Source organism: Rana temporaria, chromosome 8 (assembly GCF_905171775.1).
Source record: "Rana temporaria chromosome 8, aRanTem1.1, whole genome shotgun sequence".
In the NCBI taxonomy this organism is placed as follows: Eukaryota; Metazoa; Chordata; class Amphibia; order Anura; family Ranidae; genus Rana; species Rana temporaria.
This window is the reverse complement of record NC_053496.1, coordinates 139,707,929-139,733,496: the sequence shown is the minus strand read 5'-3', so window position 1 is coordinate 139,733,496 and position 25,568 is coordinate 139,707,929. Positions and strand designations below refer to the sequence as shown.

At 42.6% G+C, this 25,568-nt stretch overlaps 1 protein-coding gene across 1 annotated transcript in view; it reads right to left on the bottom strand.

Annotated features, from left to right (window-relative positions):
- Positions 1-8,979: 8,979 nt before the first annotated feature.
- Positions 8,980-25,568, bottom strand: part of CXCL12 (C-X-C motif chemokine ligand 12) — a 134,012-nt gene continuing 117,423 nt past the window's right edge. The window contains exon 4 of the mRNA XM_040320780.1: positions 8,980-9,615. Coding sequence (XP_040176714.1) covers positions 9,600-9,615 — 16 coding nt within the window. The 3' untranslated portion in view covers positions 8,980-9,599. The remainder of the gene's footprint in view (positions 9,616-25,568) is intronic.

Genomic DNA, 25,568 nt, shown 5'->3' with positions numbered 1-25,568 from the left:
TACTTGCTTTTCGAATTATGGGAAAAAAAGCTTTAGATTTGGCTTTGAAAACCCCTGACCTGCTATTGATTTGTATAAGAATGATCATTGTGTAATATGTGCTGAATTCTGCCAAGAAGCACTCTGAGGGGTTTGAAAAGGAAAGGCTTGCCATATACTGTATGTAATCAGGGTTACAAGGACCACTAACATGTGCTAACAGTGTAGCTGTTTAAAACAAATAAATTACGAAATAACACGATTCTGCCCACATTGTTTTCTCACATTCATGGATATTAAATTAAGCTATTTAAGGGTGCTTTTGTATGACGCTCTGCATCCAGCAAGAATGATTTGGTGACCACACATGTCTAGATTTCAAACGTATGCAGAAAAAAGCAGGCAAAAAGGTATACATCCTGCTGTGTTGGTTGTAATATGCACTGTGGGCACCTTTTATTTTTGAGAGATAAAATGTGAAGAGACGCGGTTGCTTCACTTGGAATTTGTATTTATCAAGCCATTTACCTTGTTCAGTGTCTGGGAAAAGGGAAAGGGGTGATTGAGACTAGAACACGCAATGAGTGTTACAGTTCAGTTTTGGGCCCCAGTTCTCAAAAAGGATATCGGGGAACTGGAGAAAGTGCAGAGAAGGGCAACCAAACTGAGAGGCATGGAGGAGCTCAGCTATGAGGAAAGATTAGAGGAACTGAATTTATTCACTCTTGAGAAGAGGAGAATAAGGGGGGATATGATCAACATGTACAAATATATAAGGGGTCCATATAGTGAACTTGGTGTTGAGTCATTCACTTTACAGTCAACACAAAAGACAAGGGGGCACTCTTTACGTCTAGAGGAAAAGAGATTTCACCTCCAAATACAGAAAGGTTTCTTCACAGTAAGAGCTGTGAAAATGTGGAAAAGACTCCCTGCAGAGGTGGTTCTGGCCAGCTCAGTAGATTGCTTTAAGAAAGGCCTGGATTCTTTCCTAAATGTACATAATATAACTTGGTACTAACATTTATAGGTAAAGTTGATCCGGGGAAAATCCGATTGCCTCTTGGGGGATCAGGAAGGATTTTTTTCCCCTGCTGTAGCAAATTGGATCATGCTCTAGTGGGGTTTTTTGCCTTCCTCTGGATCAACTGTGGGTATAGAATTGGGTATATGGGATTGTATGATAATATTATTATTTTATTTTTTTATGGTTGAACTGGATGGACTTGTGTCTTTTTTCAACCTGACTAACTATGTAACTATGCATTTTGGATATCTATTTATATGGAGCTTAAGATGTCCTTACGTCAAACTATAATGTATTGGTAAATATGCTGTGGTGGTAAAAACAATATAAAAGGTACAATGTTTTAGGTATATTGAATCATATTGGATATGGATATCCACAAAACACCACCTGGCCATCCAACATCTGGACAGTAAGTGAAGGGATCTAATAAGGCTCTAATAGAGCTCTGGATAAAAAAATAAAAAAATATCAGAAGTTATAAACCTTTCCCATTATATCCAAAACACCAATTTTTTTTTTTTAAATATCCAGGTTGATTCTTCTCACTGGATTGCGTGAGAATGCTGTCTCGGGTAGTATTTTTTAAGCTCAGAAGCCTCACCTTGGCTTACCAATTACCTTCTGCAGTCAAGGTACTGAGATAAGGTATTGACATCAGCGTCCACAGTGGAAGAAATTCTAAGAGGTAGGGGTAATAATGAGACAGGAAATTTGCAGCACTAGCTGGTAGAACTTTCATAAGTCTTGTGCACCCCATAAGAAGAACCATTTTTAAAATTGTACATGTCTGGTGTAAAGCGGAAACTACAAAATCACAGTGTTCACTTGTGCTTTTGGTAACAGCTTGTAAAGTCATTGTTAGGCTCTCCTTCCTTCATTGCAAGAGAGGCCAAAAATAATACAACTGTACCTCAGTAAAGAAGGGTTAGAATTTCAGGACAAAGTTTTGCATTTACCATGTTTTAACCTCATCTAGCCCAAAAACAATATATATATATATTTTTTTTTTAATCACAGTATTGACTCATTGGAATAAAATTCCAATAAATTACCTTGCTGCACAATTTAAAGTACTAGGGTAGAGACACTCAAATCAAAACACCACATCCCATATTAATGAAAAAGAGGAACGGGAGAGGGGGTGACAAGCCCCAGGACTTTAACCGCTTCACCCCCCGGCCATTTTGGTGGTCAAAGACCATGCCACTTTTTGCATTTCGGCACTGCATAGCTTTAACTGACAATTGCGCGGCCGTGCGACGTGACTCCCAAACAAAATTGACGTCCTTTTTTCCCCACAAATAGAGCTTTCTTTTGGTGGTATTTGATCTACCCTCCAATTTTTATTTTTTGCGCTTTAAACAAAAAAAAAACCATTTTGAAAAGAAATTCTACATTGTTTACTATTTGCTATAATAAATATCCCCCAAAAATATATAAGAACTATTTTTTTTCCACAGTTTAGTCTTCTACATATTTTGCGCAAGGCTTTTTCACTGGTGTGGAGTGTCGTGCTCACCCCATCCCTTGAACTACAGGAGAGTCAGGACGCCCACTAAGGCCCCGTACACACCATAGAATCCATCCGCTGAAAAATCCCAGCAGATGGGTTTCAGCGGATAGATCCTATGGTGTGTACACGCCAGCGGATCTGTTTCCGCGGATATTTCTCCCCTGGGATGGATTCCAGCAGATCGAATATTCGCTGACATGCAGAACAAATCCATCTGCTGGAGTCCATCCCAACGGATGGATCCGCTGGTCTGTATAGACTCACCGGATCCATCCGTCCGAAGGGATCCCCCGCATGCGTCGTAATGATTCGACGCATGCGTGGAATTCCTTATATGACAGCGTCGCGCACGTCGCCGCGTCATAATCGCGGCGCGACACGTCATCGCCAGAGGATTTCGGCGCGGATTTCAATGCGATGGTGTGTACACTCCATCGCATGAAAATCCGCCGAAATCCTCGAGAGGATTTATCCGCGGAAACGGTCCGCTGGACCGTATTCGCGGATAAATTCTATCGTGTGTATGGGGCCTAACACACAGCTCCTTTCTCTATCTGCAATGTAGGGAAAGTCCTGACTCTCCTGTAGTCCAAGGGAGGGGGCGAGCACGACACTCCACACCAGGGAGAAAGCCTTGCATTACTGTGTGGAGTTACAGACAGAAGAACAGGAAGTGAGGATTTCTCAGAAGAAATAAGGACATTTAAAAGCAAAATAGAAGGATGAGGTAAGTGAAGGAGGACTGCAATAAGGTAAAGGAAGCGATTTAGGGAAAAATGTGTACCTTTACAACTCCTTTAAACAATTTTTATCTATATCTTTTGCGGTACATATGTTTGTTTGGGGATTGGGAGGTTTTGGTACTTACATTTCAATCACATTGTGTAAATACCCCAACACATTTGTTCTTTTTGTTTGTGGTTGTTAGCAAATAGGAAAAAATTAAGGTGGTAGAGCAACCTGGACATTTTAAAGGAAAAGTATACAATTTTTGGCCACAAATTCCTTATTTCTTGGTATAATTTACTGTTATACGTTATGAAAAATAACAGTAAAATAAACCAATCAAAATTTTTGAGGTGCCATTTTTTACTGTTTTCAAAAATACAAACTACACACATAAACAAACAAAAGAATATTTAGAACATAAACAAATGACACCATTCAAAGACCTCTTAAAACCTAAAACCCAGCCCCAAAGCGTACTTCCACTTGTGCTGTCAAAATGGGATAACAGCAAATTTTATATTTTTTACATGTTCCCATTCACATTTCATAACTTAAACCTAAAACAAATACAAATTGCTGCTTACATTTTACTTTGAAAACGACAAAACTACAATTTTCCTCTGCTATGCAGAGGGGGCTGAGGAGCTAATGTTTACCATAGTTAGTCATGTCTGTACTATACCAGAAGATCTCATTATTACTTATAAACAGTATATGAACATTGTCTACGCTAACAAAGAGTTAAAGATCTATAAGCTGGCCTTCTGCATTGTTTGTTAATGAGGGGAAACCCAGTGTGCCCCTTTTTGTCAGTGGGGACAGATTGAGTTTCCTCTCATTTCAAATTGTTCAGAGTAGCTTGCAGTCAGCCTAGGGCTAGCTCCAAAGAAACACCTGGAAAGGCAGGAAATATATTTTTTAGATATGTTGTGTGAATGGGAACACATAACTAACATATCATGGATTTTTCTCAAATTTGACTGCAAAAGGGGAAATCCCCTTTAAACTGCCTTAACTTTTTCTTCCCAATTAACTTCAATGTATTTTTCCTATATACAAAATTTAGCTGAAAAATTTGCTAATGTTATAGAAATTTGGGCGACGTAAAATCAGTTAAGTTTGCTCATGTCTACCACTGCCTTGATCAAGCTGTACTGACTAGATTGCAGTGAAATCTAGAATACAACTAGCTGAACAGATTTGACAGGCAAAACAGTTCACATGTATGTATTTTCATCTGTGTCTTATACAGTTTGTCTACACTAACATTTTAAGTTTAAATAGTTTAAAACAATGTCATGTGCATCTTAGTTGCACAACTATTTTATAGATTTTTGTATTTATTTTACTTTTAATACTTTTAAAGCATTTGATTAGTATGTGTCACTATTATTGTACACATGTGAAAAGGAGGACAGTAAGGCATGTGTTTTGCATTGAGTGCTGCCTGTGATACTTTTTTTTATTTGCACTAACATACAATTTTTCAGGGCAAGCTTTTGCAGTATATTTTGAATGGGCTGTCAATGAAGCGGCCCCCTTATTTTTCTAGCACACCACAATGCACAGATGGTTTGCACCTGTGGATTGTGGTGTGCCAAATGCAGGTCTTCTATGGTGACTAGGGGTGCCATTTAAAATTCTTGGTAATGCGATAAACCTTTTCACGGTTTGTGCGTTACCATGTGTTGCAGTAATACAGGTTAAATTTGGGGTTTTACCAAATGTTGCAGCAACACAAAGGGGTTGATTTACTTAATCTGGAGAGTGCAAAATCTGGTGCAGCTGTGTATGGTAGCCAATCAGCTTCTAAACTCAGCTTTTTCAATTAAGCTTTGACAAAAACAATGGATGCTGATTGGTTTCTCTGTAGAGCTGCACTAGATTTTGCACTCTCCAGATCTAGTAAATTAACCACAAAGGTGTCAGTTTGGACTTCATGTAAAAAAATATTATTGCAAAGAATATTGTACTGTGGCCACAGTGATGGGCTAGTACATGTAAGTAAAGCAATCATTATATAAACTGACTTTTTTTAAATGTTGCATTCCTCTTTTTAGTTTACTATAATAATATGGCTACCTTTAATAGCAATGTTTACATTTTGTTGGCAGTTTATAGTTTGTCGCAACAGCTGTCACACTCAACGTTTGCTGGACAGCTTGGTTCTGCAAGTAAATACATTCATGTGTAAAATTAAATACATCACTATTGTTGAGTTTTTTAGTATACATGAACACAAGCAAACATTGGATCTTTGTTCAGACAGTGTCTATAGATTAAAGCCTCGCGCACACACTCGGTTTACTCGGCAAGAACCAGCAAGAAAACTGCTGGCAGAGCTTTCTTGCCGAGTATACCGAGCGTGTGCACGAGGCTTTCAGGTTTCTCGACAAGAAAACTGCCCAAAATCTAGACGAGAAAAAAAGAGTACTCTATTTTCTCGTCGTGAGATTCTCGGTGGTTTTCCTGGCAAGAAACCCGAGAGTGTGGAAACCCGCGCATGCTTGAAATGACTTTGACGCATGCACCGTAGCTTCCTAGGCATAGGTAGGGTGCAGCAAGATGGCGGCGACGGCATCGAATGTGACAAGCGCATGCTCGTCTTACGCGATGCTGTCACTGCATGCTTGCCTTTCAAGAGAACCGCGGTTCTTTTGAAAGGAGTGTCTGTACACTCGGGCGGGAAGAGATTCTTGCCAAGAATCCCGTCAGGAAAAACTAGGGTTTTTTCCTGATGAGATTCTGGCCCGTGTATACAGGGCTTAAGGTGATAAAATTGAATAAAATCACAAGAAAAATGTTGTACTGTGGAAAAAAAATATATACCCTTGACTTCGGAAGCTGGTTTTGGCCGCAAAAATACTTTTGTGAGATCAACATTAACATTTTTTGACCACTTCTTCATAAACATTCCTTTATCTGCAAGATGTTTGTGGATTTCTTTGCATGATCTGCCTGTTCCAAAATCCCCCTACAGTATTTTAATAGAAATCAAATCAGGACTTTGACTAGGGCAGTCCATAGCCTTCTTTCTAAGCCATTCCTTAATGGCCTCACATTCTCATTGATACCGCACAAAATGTATTGTTGGCCTTATGACTGCAAAACAGGCCCTGAAGTGAAAAAGCAACCCAAAACCATAACATATCCACCACCATGCTTCACAGTTATGTTGAGGTTTTCTCCTGAATTGCTGCCTTTGGTTTGTCTACTGTTACTGTGACCAAACAACTTTATTTTGTATTGATCTGTAGCTCATTTCTACAGACTGTAGCCCATTTTTCATGAAAGTGTTGTCTTTGCCCATATGTTCAATAACAAATTGTAATCTTGCACTTGTGTTTTTTTGGGGGGGGCAGACTTTTTTTTATTATTTGCATCTCATGAAAGTTAAATTGGTGCTATTGTTTTATGTATGTAGATGCATGCACTTTGACCCTAACCCTGCATGAGTTACCTGAACACTCGATTACATTGTGGGGTTCTTAGAGACCTATTTTAACAGATCCTAGACAAATTAGCAGTTGTTTGAAGTTTTCTTATTATTGGCACCTAATCTTGAACACTGGATTCTAGTTGAATTTATTTGAATTGATGGTTGGTAAATGTAGGGGTATAATTATTTTTTTCCAAATGACAAATCTGAATTTTTTTTAATTTAGATCGTGAAAATTATGCGGCATTTGTTTTAGTATATCATCTTTATCTGCAGGCACTATTTGAGTCAAGAGCCAATGTTAGCCTATTCAAATATGTTCATTGTTTTACATGACTGTATGAAGAAATTATTATAAATAAAATAATGTAAAATGTAATAAAGAAAATTTATAGATGCATAATAATATCATGAGTCCAATTAAGTGGCTTACTGCAACATTTGACATTTTATTAGTTAACAATATCCTGTAAAAATCACTCATCCCGATGTAATAATTATTTTTCATTTAGTAATCTTTTGACATGTAATAATAAATATAATTTGCATACATATCACTATTAGGAATTGCTTTAAAGGTAAATGTCATTAGTAAATGAGTGCATAGTCACAGCAATTCACAGATTAAAGCAACATTTGTGTCAGAGTCTAGAACAGGGATAATGAATTAGTGGACCTCCAGCTGTTGCAAAACTACAAGTCCCATCATGCCTCTGCCTCTGTGTGTCATGCTAGTGGCTGTCAGAGTCTTGCTATGCCTCATGGGACTTGTAGTTCTGCAACAGCTGGAGGTCCGCTAATTGCATATCCCTGGTCTAGAATAATGTTGTCTAGTACAATGCAACATCAAATTCTCCATGTTGAATAATTTTCATCAGTGCCCAGACACAAAGCTGTGTGAACCGTGGGACTCTTTGAAGACTTAAAGACCAAAACTGGCCATAGACACTAAAGGGCGCAAAAAATGTAGGCACAACTGTCATGCCGCGTACACACGACCGTTTTTAATGTCATGGAAAAAACAAAGTTTTTCTCGACGTGATTCTTGTCAAGCCTGCCTTGCATACACCAATTGTGAAAATGTTCAAGCAAAGCGCGGTGACATACAACACATACGACGGCACTATAAAGGGGAAGTTCCATTCGATTGGCGCCACCCTTTGGGCTGATTATGCAAATTTCCCTTCTCATAACTTGCTTCTGAGCATGCATGTTTTTTCCAGTTGTTAAACACAAACGTTTTTCACGAGGTGAGAAAAAATAGAGCATGTTCTAAATTTTTAATGTCCATTTTCCACGTAGAGAAAAATGCTCTGGAGCCTATACACAATCGTTTTTAAATTGCTCTTGTCATGAAAAACAGTCGTGTGTACACGGCATCAGACATTTAGTGCCATTTAATGTCTAAACATGGTTGCTTAATGCTACCTTCTATGTATACGCCTATGACGATGAACATGGGGAGAGCACTGCAGTCACCTTGGGCATCAGCTTATCTGGGGAAACCAATAGCGATCAGACAAGATTCTCTAAGAAATTCGATTTTTGGCCATATTTGAAGACCATTTCCTAATATCTGTGGAGAACATTTGTCAGCTAATGTTTACAAGGAAAAGACAAAATGATCTAAACCTGTTTCTGGATTATCTCAGTGTACTCTAAAACATTTAACAAAATAATTTTAAAGCGGAGTTCCACCCAAAAAATGAACTTTCTATTAACAGCTTGCTTTTAATGTAAAAAACTAAAATACAAATATATATATATATTTGGCTGTTACCAGGCAGATTTCATAATCTGCTTAGTTCCTGGTCCTAGGTGGTTCAACTTCCTGTCTTAAGACCCCATTGCCTCCTGGGAAATGATGACACTTATTTCCCCAGGAGTCTCTGGGCATTACTTTGCTAAAAATCGCCCAGCATGCACCTCTCCCTGAAAACCAGGAAGCAAAAGTAAATGGGCTTCACATGCCCACACATATGATGGATACGGCCACAACATGAGCTGGAGGATATAAGGCAAGTGTTCGCAATGGTTTCTGGAACGATTGGGGAGTTATTAATATGTTTTAAGGGCTATTTAATGTGATTAACTTTAGCTTGCAAAAAAAAACAAAAAAATGCCCGAAAGCCCACGTTAAGTATATGAGCGTGTTGTGTGCAGATTTAACTTTCCCTTTATATTGACAACAGTAAAACTCTATTTATTTCAATACAGTGTGTGACTTTATAATTACTATTGACATTTTGATTCTGTGTGTGATAGTAGTCTGTGAATGCTTAAGTTGTGTATTGTCCATTTTACTTTTTTATTTGCAGGGAGATCTGCCCCCTTCTTCTAAGTTCAAGCAGTACTGATACACAAAGGGTAGACTACCCTGCAAGTTTGCTTTGAAAATGTAAAAAAGGTTCACGGACAGTACTTAACTAGTTTGTGATTTCTATGACATTGTAGTATTATAAAAACTTGCATAATCCTGAAAAGTTAATAGCTTAAAAATAACACTGTTTAGAAGTGTAATATTGCCCTCAGCAGTAAACAAAGGTAATCTTTCTACCGCATACCTTAATTTCAGTGGGTAGAAGCAGGGGATACATGATAAAAAAACAAGTCAAATTGCATTTGTCACTTGTAAGTATTCATTGGTATTGAAGTGACCAGATTCTGCCTCCTACATTGAACCTCTGTAGAAGGTATAAGTGCCATTGGTGAAAAACACACCATTGCAGCTGTCCATTTTGCCATCAGTGCCATATAACAAGCATAATGTTTCTTTTTCTACACAGAAACACATTATGGTTTGGAGTACATTTTGCATTCAGAATACTGTGGATGAGTTGCTAGTAGTGATTACCGCCAGAAAGACAGATTCGTTATGCATTCTTTTTGCCAACATCTGAACTGAAAAGTTAGTGTTTCCGTTTCCTGTTGATAAAGAGAGATATTTGGTCAGAAAAACATTGTCTTGCACTCATCTATACCCTAAATTCTTAAAAATGTACCAAGCTTACTATTTTCAAACCACAGGTTTAAATTTATGATGGAAAACTGTCAGGTACTCATGAGTCACTTGGTTTATCTAAACCTAGAATGAGACCTATCAGATATGTGCTGTCGACTACCTGTTTCTCTTTTTTTTTTTTTTTTAAATCAGAAAGATGTTTATTGATTCATAAACAGGTACACAAACAGAAACATTACCACTGCACAGACAAAGGATGATTCCATCAAGGTGTACATCATACATGAAAAAACATAGGATATAAGATACAAGTCCCCTACTTCACCCACGGTCATCATTCTTCCCCCTCCAACAAGTATACATGCCCTCCCACCTTAATACCAGCAATACAACATATAGACCCTCGTGGCATCCGATTAGCCCCCCTTTATAGACACCTTAGAATCCTAGTCATGACAAGTTCTCTGGGACTCAAACCCGGCGTGTCCAGCCATAACTCCAATATTCTCTCAAACCTGCCAGGGCACCCCCTAATGCTGATAAATATGTTTTTCCATCACCAACGCCATTCCCACGTAAGTGACCCAGGTGGAGTGAGACGGTGGAGAGGCAGACTTCCACCCCATTAGGATTAATTTCCTAGCCTGGAACAATGTTCTGGAGACAGCCACCCTGGTCATCTCCTCGGGAACTACATCCTCCAGCACCCCTAATAAGCAGCATATAGGATCGACCGGAACCTTGGTCTGGAAAACAGAATTGATTGTCCCCACCACCCCAGTCCAATATCTGTGCAGCTTCGGGCAACGCCACAGGAGATGTATAAGGTCCCCCTCGTGTTGCTGGCAACGGCAGCACAACGGGTCCGCCCGCCTACCCATCTTGTGCAGTCTTGTTTCGCCTTTAATGGACTCCAACTTGCTCTTGGAACTGGTAACGTTTTTTTTTTTTTACATCTCTACCAATACATTTTTACAACGCAGAGTCCCCTTCCAATCCATGCTGTTTTGTTCACTATGAGCAACTTTGATAGTGAGTGAATGGGCCAGTACGCAATTCCATTTTATAGTAATGGAGAGGTGCTCAACCAAACTAGTAGTGAACATATAATGTTATAGACACTTTATGATACAGTTATAAATATTTAGGCACCATAAATGCTTTTGCTTAGTTTCAGAAATTATCTTTGTTGCCTTTTTGAGAAGGTTAAAAAGTTCTATCTGACCATGCATGTTTTCTTCCTGATAGTGAGGGGCCTCCGACCCTCTCGGTGTGCCTGTATTCCATAGTCTGCTCAACCTGAGGCAAGGTGAAGGTTGTGCTTGAGCATGTTTATGAGGCAGACTGTGATTGGGAGCGGGTGTGTGCCAGAGAAAGGAAAGTCTGTACAGTCTCCTGTACATCTGAATGGCCAGAGGATAAAAACTGACCACACTAACAGTTTAACTTCTTTTGTGGTCAATTTAGAACAAGAAAGAAAGGTGACTGGCAGGATTAAAAAGGTACGTTAGATGGAAGAAGTACATGAAAATAATAGAGACTATAATTTTTTAAATACACAAGTTGTTTGTGAACATACTCATAGGTAAAACATATATTTAGGGTAAAGCACACTTTATTCCATAAGGGCATCTATATTATAATGTACACATATTCTGTAGTACGTGATCATGCTTTTGGCCTATTCACTTACAAACCATATATATCAACAATCACTATTGTGGCAGCACCAGAAAACAGCAGTATGCAAATTGCAAATCTAAAAAGTGTACAAGTACACAGTACCTTTGGCGCTCCTAGGAGAAGTGCAGAGTCACTCAAGATCTCAAAAAATAATACTGTTCCACGCATTTTGTTGTGTACTGCCTCTCATGTCCCTGCGGTCTCCTCTACATAGGCAGGACTATTTGTACAGTTCGGGTATGTTTTGGTGACTCATTGAGGAAAGCAGCACTGATCATAGTGTTCCCTGCCATTTCTAATACATGATTGCTCCACCAGTGCCCCCCCCCCGTGAATCTGTGGCAGAGAGGTGTTATAACTTCTGCCGCAGAGAAACATTTTGGATTTATCATCTTAAAATTCTGTCACCAGGAGCTCTTTATGAAGAACTTACTCTTTTGTAGTGAGCACCTGGTCCCCTTGTTTGTTCTTATACATTTTTCAATTTTGGCAAATAATTCCAACTTCTGTTATCATGCAATATTAATTTGTTTTCCTGTTCATGTTTACATAAGTCGATATATTTTCTAGACATAGAGTATCTCTCACAAAAGTGAGTACACCCCTACAATGTAAAGTAGTGAGTGTACAGCTTGTATAACAGTGTAAATTTGCTGACCCCTCAAAGTAACTCAACACACAGCCATTAATGTCTAAACCACTGGCAACTAAAGTGAGAACTAAAATATGCTAAAATATAAAGAGTCCTGTGAGCCTCCACTAATCCATACTGCCCTAATTATCAAAAATCAGCTGCAAGCGTTAAACATGCCTCATATATCATGCAAATGTGGAAAAATATATACGCTGCACTTTCCAAAATGATAATAGTGCAATGAATAAACCAGTGTTTCTCAACTCCAGTCCTCAAGGCGCCCCAACAGGTCATGTTTTCAGGCTTTCCATTGTTTTGCACAGGTGATTTGATCAGTTTCACTGCCTTAGTAATTACCACAGCTGTTTTATCTCAGGGAAATCCTGAAAACATGACCTGTTGGGGCGCCTTGAGGACTGGAGTTGAAAAACACTGGAATAAACAAACACATATATTAAATGTAAAAAATAAATATATAAAAGATGTGTATATAAAAGCATAAACAGTGATGATAATTAATAAAAAATCTACTGTGCAAAGAAGTGCAATTCCCACTTTTATGATCCTGTATAGATTATCAGCGACCCACTGATGCATAAAAAAGTACTCCTGTGCATGTGCATAGCATCCAGTATTATATAGTTTATCAATATTGCATTGCTGGGTTGTTCAAAGAAGTGCTCCCGTGCATGTGTATGGTCCTGTGGATACCATACACGTGCTCAGGAGCACTTTGAGAAAGTGACGTTGAGCAGTCACGCAACGCGTCAGAATACAGAGCTGTGGTGACATCACTTCGGGTTGCAGCCGAGTCCGGAAGCTGGAATACACACTGTGTCATGCTGTTTTTAATCATCTTAATTGTACGTTTTTTAACCTTTATTAATGAACGTATATCTGAAATACTACACTATGGAGTCCCCCCTTCCCTCTCTTTGTTATCTGAGTGCTTAAAATGGGAAACCTGATCGTGGGCAAACAAGAAAAGAGAACATTCAGCTATTGGAGACTAGCAGAAAGGCTTAATATTAAGCCAGATGAGGTGAGAGGCTGGGGGAAACGAGAGTACCTGCACAGGATTGAAGCACTTTGCATGTTTTTCTTGGCAGTTGGAGAATACTTTCTTTCAAAGTTGATTTGTTGCAATTTTGCACTTGGATCCTTATGCACATCGTTTGGACTGTTTCAGAAATTTTCCAGCACAGAGGAGTTTTCTATTGAAAATTGTTTGTTTGCACTTAAGACTGTTTTGACACTGAACGTTTTTTGCACAGAAATAATAATTTTTAATTTACTTTAACTTTGCACATTATTGCTGCACTGTTTGTGCCTGATTTTGCACTTTATTTTGCATTTGCTTATTTGCACTAAAGAAACATTAGTACTTTTATTACTTTGCACTCACCCGCATTTGCTTTTATGCACCAAGGGAATTTTATATTTATTTATTTAAGATATATTTAGCCGGATTCAGAAAGACATCCCATGCAAGTTATGGATGACGGAACAGCCGTTGTATTTTACGTCATTTGTGTAAACGTACGTGAATGGGGCTGGGCGTAGGTTACGTTCACGTCGAAAGCATTGAGCCGACGTTGTTTCATAGGGAGTATTTGCGTTGTGATTCTGAGCATGCGCCGTACGAACGGCCCTCATTTACATGGGGTCACGGTTAATTTAAATGTAGCCCGCCCACTACATGCCTACTTTGAATTAGGCGGGGTTACGCCGGCCCATTTGCGCTACGCCGACGTAACTTACAGAGCAAGTGCTTTGTGAATACTGTACTTGCCTCTCTATGTTAATTTGGCGTAGCGCATATGAGATGCGATACACCGGCTTAAACATACGCCGCTCTACCGGAATCCGGCTAATTGTATTTATCTGATTTTTTTGCACAGGAATTTATTTGCACAGGAATCTTTGCCATATACACTGCTCAAAAAAATTACAGAGAAACACTTTGAAAACACGTAAGGCAAAAATCTCATGCTGGATATCTATACTGATATGGTCTGGGTAATGTGTTAGGAATGAAAGGATGGCACACCATTTAATTGAAATGAAAATTATCCACCTACAAATGGCTGAATTCAAAAACACCCGAAAAAAACAAAGTGAAAAAATTATGCAGCAAGCTAGTCCATTTTGCTGAAATTTCATTGCAACAACTCAAAATGGTTCTCAGTAGTTTGTATGGCCCCCAAGTGCTTGTATCCATGCCTGACAACATCAGGGCATGCTCCTAATGAGACGACGGAGGGTGTCCTGGGGTATTTCCTCCCAGATCTGGACCAGGGCATCACTGAGCTCCTGAACAGACTGAGGTGCAACCTGACGGCACCGAATGGACCGAAACATAATGTCCCAGAGGTGTTCTTTTGGATTTAGGTCAGGTGAGCATGGGGGCCATTCAATGGTATCAATTTCCTTATCCTCCAGGAACTGGCTGCATGCTCTCACCACATGAGGCCGGGCATTGTCGTGCACCAGGAGGAACCTAAGATCCACTGCACCAGCGTAGGGTCTGACAATGGGTCCAAGGATTTCATCTTGATACCTATTGGCAGTCAGGGTGCCATTGTGTAGAAGCATTGAATGAAGAAGGGCAGGAGTGGCAGCTGCCCCTGTGTGTGTGTGTCAAAGACCACCAGCACCGCAAATGGTTTGTGAAAAAATAAAAACTACTCCCACCTAGAACCAACATTAGCTGTTGATAAAAATACAAGAAGTGCTGGCAAGTTTTACAGTTCCCTGTTAAGAATAGTGTTGCTCACGAATATTCGCATTGCGAATATTCGACTCGAATATAGCATATTCGAGAAATCGCGCTATATTTCGAAATTCGCGGTGAATATTCGCAATTCCGAATATTCGATTTTTTACAATTTTTTTTTTGAATCAGATCACATCCTAGATATCTCCATCGACGTCTAAAAGCATTGCTGGTATCATTAGAGACCCTGGGCCGAGTAGCTGAAGCGTTCATTGAATTTTCCAGAAAGATCGCAATGCGATTATTCGGCAAACGCAATATCGCGCGATTATTTTCCTCGCCCCGATCTTCCGCATCAGAGCGATTTTTACAGTTTCATTTTTAAAACAGATCACATCCTAGTGATCTCCATAGACGTCTGAAAGCATTGCTGGTATGATTAGAGCCATTGGGCCGAGTAGCTGAAGCGATCATTTTATATTGCCGAATATTCGCAATGCGAATATTCGGCAATAGGAATATTGCGCGATTATTTGCTCCGCCCTTTTGCATCAGAGCCAATCAGAGTTCTCCTTCCACACTCGTCACAGGTTAGCAACCAATAGGAACCTGCCTGCATGGACATTATATAAGCTCACTCCCAGCACCATTTCATTGCAGATTCAGAAGCTGGCTATAGAGTGTGGAGGCTGTTTCTGTGTTCCTGGTTTCCTGTGTCTTTGTTCTTGATTGATTTAGATCATCACCAGCATTGCTATTTAGTGATTCCAGTGGATCTTTTCCAGTATATCAACTGCTTTTTTCAAAGCAATAGACCCAAGAGCTTTTTTCAAAGCTACGTTTTGTGCTGTTTTGTGCTGTTTTTTTCATTTGTGTTACTGTTTGATCCTGCAATCCTCCCTGTTCAGTTATATTTGCAAGAGATTTCAGAACACATATTGATCTGAGCTTTATAAAAGAGCTTTTCTAAAAGCTAAGTTTTGTTCATCTTGTGTTACTGTTAGATCTTGCAGGTTCGCTGTTCAGTGATATTTGATAGGCATCTCAGTTCAAATTTTGTTTAGTTTTCCCTAAAGAGCTTTTATAAAAGCTAAGTTTTGTGTTCAGTTTAGTTAAATTTTGTGTAGTAAGTGTACACACTGTTAGTGTACATTTATTTCATCTAGCTTAGCTTAGTGTGTGTTTAGTGTCTGTGTTTTGTGTTTAAAAAAAAAAAAAAAAAAAAAAAGTTAGTGTTTGTTTAGTGCTTTTTTTTTTTTCTTTAATTTTGTAGTCCTTGTCTGGTGTACTACTTTTCTTATAGTTTAGTAGCTGTCTGTGTACGTCTTTGTCTGCGTGCCTGTCTTGTAAAAAAAACACAAAAACACATTTTGTTCACATTTTCCCCCCCAATAAAGTTTAACCCCCCCACACACATATCAGCAATAATGAGCGGCATCCGTGGCCGTGGCAGCAGGGGTAGGGGAGTTACTCCCAGTGCTGGATCGCTGCCAGCACGGGGTACCTCTCGTGCCCCTACTAGTGGTAGAGGATCGGGTGCAAGGGGAGTACGCCTGATCCGGGAGTTCTTCCCATCGGGCAGCCGCCCGATATTGCCATCTCAGGCTCAAGTAGTGGTGGACTACATGGGGCACAGCAGTGCCACTGAGTCGTCGGTCCCGACTCACAGTAGTACCACCATTACACCGTTGCCTGTACTACCCCCCCCCAGCCCCCAAGAGTCCAGCATCTTACTGTTCGACAGCGACAGTGATAGGGATCTCTTGGGGGAGGCCATGCATCAGGCAGACCTCCAGCTCTGTCCTGATGGTCAGGACCTTTTTGAAGGGATGGATGAGGAGGATGGGATACCTGCTGGCAGTATCCCAGAGACATCCCTTCAAACTGGTGCTGCTGTTTTGGTGCAGGAAACAGCAGCACCTAGTCAGACCCAGGCGTGGGTGAGGGGACAGCGGAGCCAGGCTAGAGGCTCCATGTCACGTGGTTCCCTCAGACCAACACATCTCAGCCCTTGGTCTGACATCTCTGGGGGCGAAGAGGGTGACCCATCATGGTTGCCATCTGACGCGTCGGCTCACTACGTCAGTGACGACGGGGAAGGTAGGCACCCTGGTGAAACGGTGCGCCAGGTCACCACCAGGGAGACCATCGTCAGGGTCTCCACTGGTGATGGCAGCAGGAGGTGTCAGGAGGAGGAGCAGCAGCAGCAGCAGCAGCAGCAGGCAGCTCCACCTGTGCGCACCGAATCCCAGCAGGTGCAAGTAAGCGTCACCCCATCTGACAGGAGGGCGGTGCTGAAGTCACCTGTCTGGAATTTCTTTACCCTGGTGGCAGACAACCCTACCGTGGCCATCTGCCGGATTTGTAAAGTGAGGGTGAAGAGAGGGAAGTGTTTGGCTCGGGTGGGTACCACAGCCCTGAACCAGCACCTGAGGATAAACCACTGGGCGTTGTATGAGGAGATGAAGCGTGGTGGTGGTAGCAGCGCCACCACCACAAGTGAGCAGGGTACAGCAGCCCCTGCCACATCTTCATCTGTTTCCAGCAGGTCATGCCCCCCCGCTCCCTCTAGTAGAGGTACTGGTACCGGCAGCCAGACCTCTACTTCCACAGCACCCTCCACGTCTGTGTCCCGCACTGCCGTCCGGCGCCAGGCGTCGATTTCAGACGCCTTTGACCGCACCACTCCCTTCCCCCCTGGAGACCGACGTGTGCGTTCCCTCAATGGGCTCCTGGCAAGGGTTATTGCCCAACATCTGCTGCCCTTCAACATAGTTGACAGCAACCCCTTCAGGCAGATGTTGGAGCAGGCCCAACCCCAATGGCGTGTCCCCAGCCGCCATTTCTTTGCCAGGACTGGTGTCCCTGCCCTACACCAGCACATTGTGCAGAATGTAACCCTGTCGCTGGATCACGCTGTCAGCGACAGGGTTCATCTGACAATGGATGGCTGGACCAGCGGGCATGGGCAGGGACGCTACATCAGCTTCACGGCCCATTGGGTTTCCCTCCGAGGCGTCGGTGAGGGATCGTCGGCAACCGATCTTGTGGTGCCGCCCCGGGGTGTCCAGGGGAGAACTGCTGGTCTCCCTCAAGCCACTGTCTCCGCAGCTGCTGAGCCTCCCAGCAAGCGCCCCCGTAGCTACTCAAGTGTGGGGCACGTGCGCTGTCAGGCCGTGCTCCAGCTTGTTAGTTTAGGGGACCGGAGACACACTGCAGAAGAAGTGCTGAAAGCACTTCAAGCTCAGGTCCAGAAGTGGCTGACACCCCGAAGGCTCCAGCCAGGTATGGTTGTCTGCGATAACGGCAGCAACCTACTCGCCGCCCTCCATGCTGGCAGTCTGACGCACGTGCCCTGTCTGGCACATGTCCTCAACCTGGTGGTGCAGAAGTTCCTGCGCACTTATCCAGGGTTGAGTGACATTGTGGCAAAGGCGCGTAGGATTGCCAGCCACTTCAGGCGCTCCCCAACCGCTACCGCGTCCCTGTCCAAATTGCAGCGGAAGTACAATCTGCCCCTTCACAGGCTGATTGTGGACAGTGTGACGCGGTGGAACTCCACCCTCCACATGCTGAAGAGGTTGTGGGAGCAGCAAAGGGCGGTGAGGGAGTACCTGATGGAACTAGGCACTCAGAGGGCTTCACCACAACTCCCTTTCATCGCCTGTGCGGAGTGGGGGCAGATAAACCAGGTCTGCCAAGTGTTGTCCTCCTTCGAGCAGGCGACCAAGATGGTCAGCAGTGAGCAAATTGGCCTCAATAGCGTGCTGCCAATACTGTTCATGCTGGAGAGGACACTAGATCGCCTGCTCGAGGCTGGGGAGAGTGCCTTGGTGGAGCAGGAGGAGTCAGCAATGCTCCACCGAGACCAGGGCCAGGACCAGGAGGAGGAGGAGGATGATGATGAAGAGGAGGAGGAGGTGGTTGCTGGTGTCGTCCCGGAGTCAGGGCCTGGTCAGGAGGGAGAGCCGGTGTTGGGGGCACCGATAGTCCGGGGGTTGGGCATGTCTGAGTTTGACCAGCAGCGCCTCAGGGAAGAAGAGTCGCACCTCATTCACCTGGCCAGCATTGAGGAGTCACAGCGGGCTGTGCTCTTCCCCATGGCTGCCCACATGCTGAGATGCCTCAGGAGGGACCCCCGGGTTAAGACCATCAAGACGAGGGATGATTTCTGGATGGCCACCCTTTTGGATCCCAGGTGCAAGGGGAAACTGGAGCAGTTCATCCCAGCCAGCCGGAGGCAGCACCGGATGGAGGAACTGCAGGCAGCCATTGTCAGACGGTTGGAGCAGGCAACTCCCCGGCCTCCAGTTGTCCCCCCTCATCTCACCCAGCAGGTGGCTGCACCCAGCTGCAGCCGAGCAGGGGACCTAATGGAAGAGATGAGGATGTTCTTCCAAACCGAGCGACCCAGTACCACCACCAGCAGCAGCAGCAGCAGTCACCACCAGCGGCTGGCCCACATGGTGGCAGACTACATGGCGTCCGTCGGTGCTTCTGACAGTATGAGCACCGACGACCCCATGGAGTACTGGGTTGCCAGATTGGACACCTGCCGCGAGCTCGCTCAGTATGCGCTGGAGTTATTGTCTTGCCCCCCCTCCAGCGTACTATCTGAGCGGACATTCAGCGCGGCAGGTGGGGTGGTCACGGACAAGAGGACCCGTCTGTCCACAGACTCCGTGGACAGACTCACATTCATAAAGATGAATGAGTCCTGGATCGGCGGTGACTTTCTGGCACCCGTCGTCGGTTCAGGGCGCTGAAGGGTCCCTTGCCATGCATTCCCTGATGAAGCCCCGGACCTGATGTATTTACAGTGCTGAATATAACTATTTCAACATCAGAGAAAATCAATGTTAATATTTGGTACAGTAGGCTTTCTTTGCAATTACAGCGGTCAAACATTTCTTGTAGTTTTACACCAGCTTTGCACACACTGGAGGAGGGATTTTGGCCCACTCCTCCACACAGATCTTCTCTACATCAGTCATGTTTCTGGGCTATCGCTGAGAAACACGGAGTTTGAGCTCCCTCCAAAGATTCTCTATTGGGTTTAGGTCTGGAGACTGGCTAGGCCACGCCAGAACCTTGATATGCTCCTTACAGAGCCAATCCTTGGTTATCCTGGCTGTGTGCTTTGGGTCATTCTCATGTTGGAAGACCCAGCCTCGACCCATCTTCAAAGCTCTAACTCAGGGAAGGAGGTTGTTGCCCAAAATCTTGCAATACATGGCCCCGGTCATCCTCTCCTTAATACAGTGCAGTCACCCTGTCCCATGTGCAGAAAAACACCACCAAAGCATGATGCTACCACCCCCATGCTTCACATTAGGGATGGCGTTCTTGGCATGGTACTCATCATTATTCTTCCTCCGAACACGGTTAGTGAAATTATGATCAAAAAATTATATTATAGTCTCATCTGACCACATGATTTTCTCCCATGACTCCTTTGGATCAGTCAAGACAATTATGTCAGCAGTTATTTCACACCCTATATACTCTTATTAAGACTGCTGTACATCATGGCAACTCCTGCCCATGTGATATGACTCTGTATCAACTACTACTGTTAATACTGCTACTGCTGCTTCTGCTGCCCAGTCAAGACACCTATGTCAGCAGTTATTTCACACCCTATATACTCTTATTAAGACTGCTGTACATCATGGCACCTCCTGCCCATGTGATATGACTCTGTATCAACTACTACTGTTAATACTACTACTGCTGCTTCAGCTGCTGCTGCCGCCCAGTCAATACACCTATGTCAGCAGTTGTTTAACACTCTATATACTCTTATTCCTACTGCTGTTCATCATGGCACCTCCTGCCCATGTGATATGACTCTGTATCAACTACTACTGTTAATACTAATGCTGCTGCTTCTGCTGCTGCTGCTGCCCAGTCAAGACACCTATGTCAGCAGTTATTTGACACTCTATATACTCCTATTCCTACTGCTGTTCATGATGGCACCTCCTGCCCATGTGATATGACTCTGTATCAACTACTACTGTTAATACTACTGCTGCTTCTGCTGCTGCTGCCCAGTCAAGACACCTATGTCAGCAGTTATTTGACACTCTATATACTCCTATTCCTACTGCTGTTCATCATGGCACCTCCTGCCCATGTGATATGACTCTGTATCAACTACTACTGTTAATACTACTGCTGCTGCTTCTGCTGCTGCTGCTGCCCAGTCAAGACACCTATGTCAGCAGTTATTTGACACTCTATATACTCCTATTCCTACTGCTGTTCATGATGGCACCTCCTGCCCATGTGATATGACTCTGTATCAACTACTACTGTTAATACTACTGCTGCTTCTGCTGCTGCTGCCCAGTCAAGACACCTATGTCAGCAGTTATTTGACACTCTATATACTCCTATTCCTACTGCTGTTCATCATGGCACCTCCTGCCCATGTGATATGACTCTGTATCAACTACTACTGTTAATACTACTGCTGCTGCTTCTGCTGCTGCTGCTGCCCAGTCAAGACACCTATGTCAGCAGTTATTTGACACTCTATATACTCCTATTCCTACTGCTGTTCATGATGGCACCTCCTGCCCATTTGATATGACTCTGTATCAACTACTACTGTTAATACTACTGCTGCTTCTGCTGCTGCTGCCCAGTCAAGACACCTATGTCAGCAGTTATTTGACACTCTATATACTCCTATTCCTACTGCTGTTCATCATGGCACCTCCTGCCCATGTGATATGACTCTGTATCAACTACTACTGTTAATACTACTGCTGCTGCTTCTGCTGCTGCTGCTGCCCAGTCAAGACACCTATGTCAGCAGTTATTTGACACTCTATATACTCCTATTCCTACTGCTGTTCATCATGGCACCTCCTGCCCATGTGATATGACTCTGTATCAACTACTACTGTTAATACTACTGCTGCTTCTGCTGCTGCTGCCCAGTCAAGACACCTATGTCAGCAGTTATTTGACACTCTATATACTCCTATTCCTACTGCTGTTCATCATGGCACCTCCTGCCCATGTGATATGACTCTGTATCAACTACTACTGTTAATACTACTGCTGCTGCTTCTGCTGCTGCTGCTGCCCAGTCAAGACACCTATGTCAGCAGTTATTTGACACTCTATATACTCCTATTCCTACTGCTGTTCATGATGGCACCTCCTGCCCATGTGATATGACTCTGTATCAACTACTACTGTTAATACTACTGCTGCTGCTTCTGCTGCTGCTGCTGCCCAGTCAAGACACCTATGTCAGCAGTTATTTGACACTCTATATACTCCTATTCCTACTGCTGTTCATCATGGCACCTCCTGCCCATGTGATATGACTCTGTATCAACTACTACTGTTAATACTACTGCTGCTGCTTCTGCTGCTGCTGCTGCCCAGTCAAGACACCTATGTCAGCAGTTATTTGACACTCTATATACTCCTATTCCTACTGCTGTTCATGATGGCACCTCCTGCCCATGTGATATGACTCTGTATCAACTACTACTGTTAATACTACTGCTGCTGCTTCTGCTGCTGCTGCTGCCCAGTCAAGACACCTATGTCAGCAGTTATTTGACACTCTATATACTCCTATTCCTACTGCTGTTCATCATGGCACCTCCTGCCCATGTGATATGACTCTGTATCAACTACTACTGTTAATACTACTGCTGCTGCTTCTGCTGCTGCTGCTGCCCAGTCAAGACACCTATGTCAGCAGTTATTTGACACTCTATATACTCCTATTCCTACTGCTGTTCATGATGGCACCTCCTGCCCATGTGATATGACTCTGTATCAACTACTACTGTTAATACTACTGCTGCTGCTTCTGCTGCTGCTGCTGCCCAGTCAAGACACCTATGTCAGCAGTTATTTGACACTCTATATACTCCTATTCCTACTGCTGTTCATCATGGCACCTCCTGCCCATGTGATATGACTCTGTATCAACTACTACTGTTAATACTACTGCTGCTGCTTCTGCTGCTGCTGCTGCCCAGTCAAGACACCTATGTCAGCAGTTATTTGACACTCTATATACTCCTATTCCTACTGCTGTTCATGATGGCACCTCCTGCCCATGTGATATGACTCTGTATCAACTACTACTGTTAATACTACTGCTGCTTCTGCTGCTGCTGCCCAGTCAAGACACCTATGTCAGCAGTTATTTGACACTCTATATACTCCTATTCCTACTGCTGTTCATCATGGCACCTCCTGCCCATGTGATATGACTCTGTATCAACTACTACTGTTAATACTACTGCTGCTGCTTCTGCTGCTGCTGCTGCCCAGTCAAGACACCTATGTCAGCAGTTATTTGACACTCTATATACTCCTATTCCTACTGCTGTTCATGATGGCACCTCCTGCCCATGTGATATGACTCTGTATCAACTACTACTGTTAATACTACTGCTGCTTCTGCTGCTGCTGCCCAGTCAAGACACCTATGTCAGCAGTTATTTGACACTCTATATACTCCTATTCCTACTGCTGTTCATCATGGCACCTCCTGCCCATGTGATATGACTCTGTATCAACTACTACTGTTAATACTACTGCTGCTGCTTCTGCTGCTGCTGCTGCCCAGTCAAGACACCTATGTCAGCAGTTATTTGACACTCTATATACTCCTATTCCTACTGCTGTTCATGATGGCACCTCCTGCCCATTTGATATGACTCTGTATCAACTACTACTGTTAATACTACTGCTGCTTCTGCTGCTGCTGCCCAGTCAAGACACCTATGTCAGCAGTTATTTGACACTCTATATACTCCTATTCCTACTGCTGTTCATGATGGCACCTCCTGCCCATGTGATATGACTCTGTATCAACTACTACTGTTAATACTACTGCTGCTTCTGCTGCTGCTGCCCAGTCAAGACACCTATGTCAGCAGTTATTTGACACTCTATATACTCCTATTCCTACTGCTGTTCATCATGGCACCTCCTGCCCATGTGATATGACTCTGTATCAACTACTACTGTTAATACTACTACTGCTGCTTCTGCTGCCCAGTCAAGACACCTATGTCATCAGTTATTTCACACCCTATATACTCTTATTAAGACTGCTGTTCATCATGGCACCTCTTGCCCGAGTGATTTGACACTGTATTGTCAATGTCTACTACTACTATTACAGCTCAGTCAAGACACCTGTGTCCCAATTTTTTGGTACACTATTGACTACTATGACCACTACTGATGCTGTAAAGTATTCCCCAAGTGTTTTTATGCTATGTATTACTATTACCACTACTGCTTGTAAATCATGCCTGTGTGATACTTAGTGGGAATGCTTTAATAAGCATTCCTAGTATGGATACCCGTAAATGTATTAATCTTAATTAGTGTGAATGCTTTAATAAACATTTCCAGTATTGATATCCGTAAATTTAGTAATCTTATTATTCCTTACGTTTTTTGGTTCTGCGTAACTTCGGCATACTTTCAGCTATTGAGACCATTCAACTGTAAAAATGTTCGTCTCGTTCAGCTAATGATGGGACTTCTTCAAGTTTTTTTCTACTTTTTACACTTTTATAAATTTTAAGCTTTTAGACCCTTTTTTTAAACATTGAAGTCAATGAGAACATCCTTTTCCCCTTTGAATTCACATGCCATGCCAAAAGTTTCAGCTACTTCATACTTTCACTTACAGACACTGAAAAACCTTTAAAGCGGTCACAAAATATTTAGCTATCCGGCTATGACTTTTCAGATCGTTATCGTTTACAATTTTTTGGTGAAAACGCAATTTACGTTTTGCGAATTTTTCACAAAAATGCAATAGGTTATAATGTAATCCTATGGAGGGGATTTAGAGTCTGTCATGTGACCTTAACATTGGAGATCTTTGTAATTAAAAATATCTTTACAAAAAGGGGAAACAAATTGGTCTCACGCCCACAAGATCTACTTTTCATACACAATTTTTATATCAAAACGTAGCTATGCTTGTCTGGTTTATGGCAATGTGACCAATTCTGCAAAACGTATTTTAGTTTTAATTATTGGAGCAACAGCCAGAAATTATGTCTCATAGACTCTCATGTGAAATTATCTAAAAAATGTTGCTGCAGAACTCACAAAGACGCTCTTTTCTAAATCGCAGACATGGCCACATTTTTAAGTTTATCTACATAAATTTCATATCGATGCGTTTACAAGGGCCGTGTATTTCAAACGGTGTAGTCGTTGTATCAATTGCATGTACGTTTGAGGATTTATTAAGCTTTGTTTGGAGGCTTAAATCATGTATTAGATCTGTGAATTAAAAGCGTTTGTAATGTTATTTCTTTCCATAAATAACTTTCCTGACCTCAGTGCAATATTCCTCCTCACTGACCTGGGGGGGAGGGGAAACCTATTGAGGGGGGAGGGGCGACCAGGAAGTCAGCATACTCTATACTTTGCAGATAGAGAAAGAAGCTGTGTGTCCTAAAGATAGTGTAGTGGTTATGGTGAATGTCTTTGGCAAGGGGCTCACCAATTAAGCTATTCAGCATTCCCACTCGCATTTTCCTCAGGAAATGCATTGTCTAGTTATATTATATTTTAATACTCCTGCTGCTGCCTCCATGCTGAGTAAAGCTTCATGACCTTTCTGGCACAGCGGATCCACCAACAGCCTCCGCTACAAGCTACCAGACCGGACTACCAGACCGGATCTAAACAGCAAGTGTAACTATAACAATGAACCTTATGTTAAACCCTGTTTTGCGGCATTTATACTGCAACCATTGGGCTGACTGCAAGAGCTCATCTGCATTCTCTCTCTTTCTTGCTCTCCCTCTCTCTCTCTTTGTATATATATATATATTGTTGCTTTTGTTATGTTCATTTTTCAACAG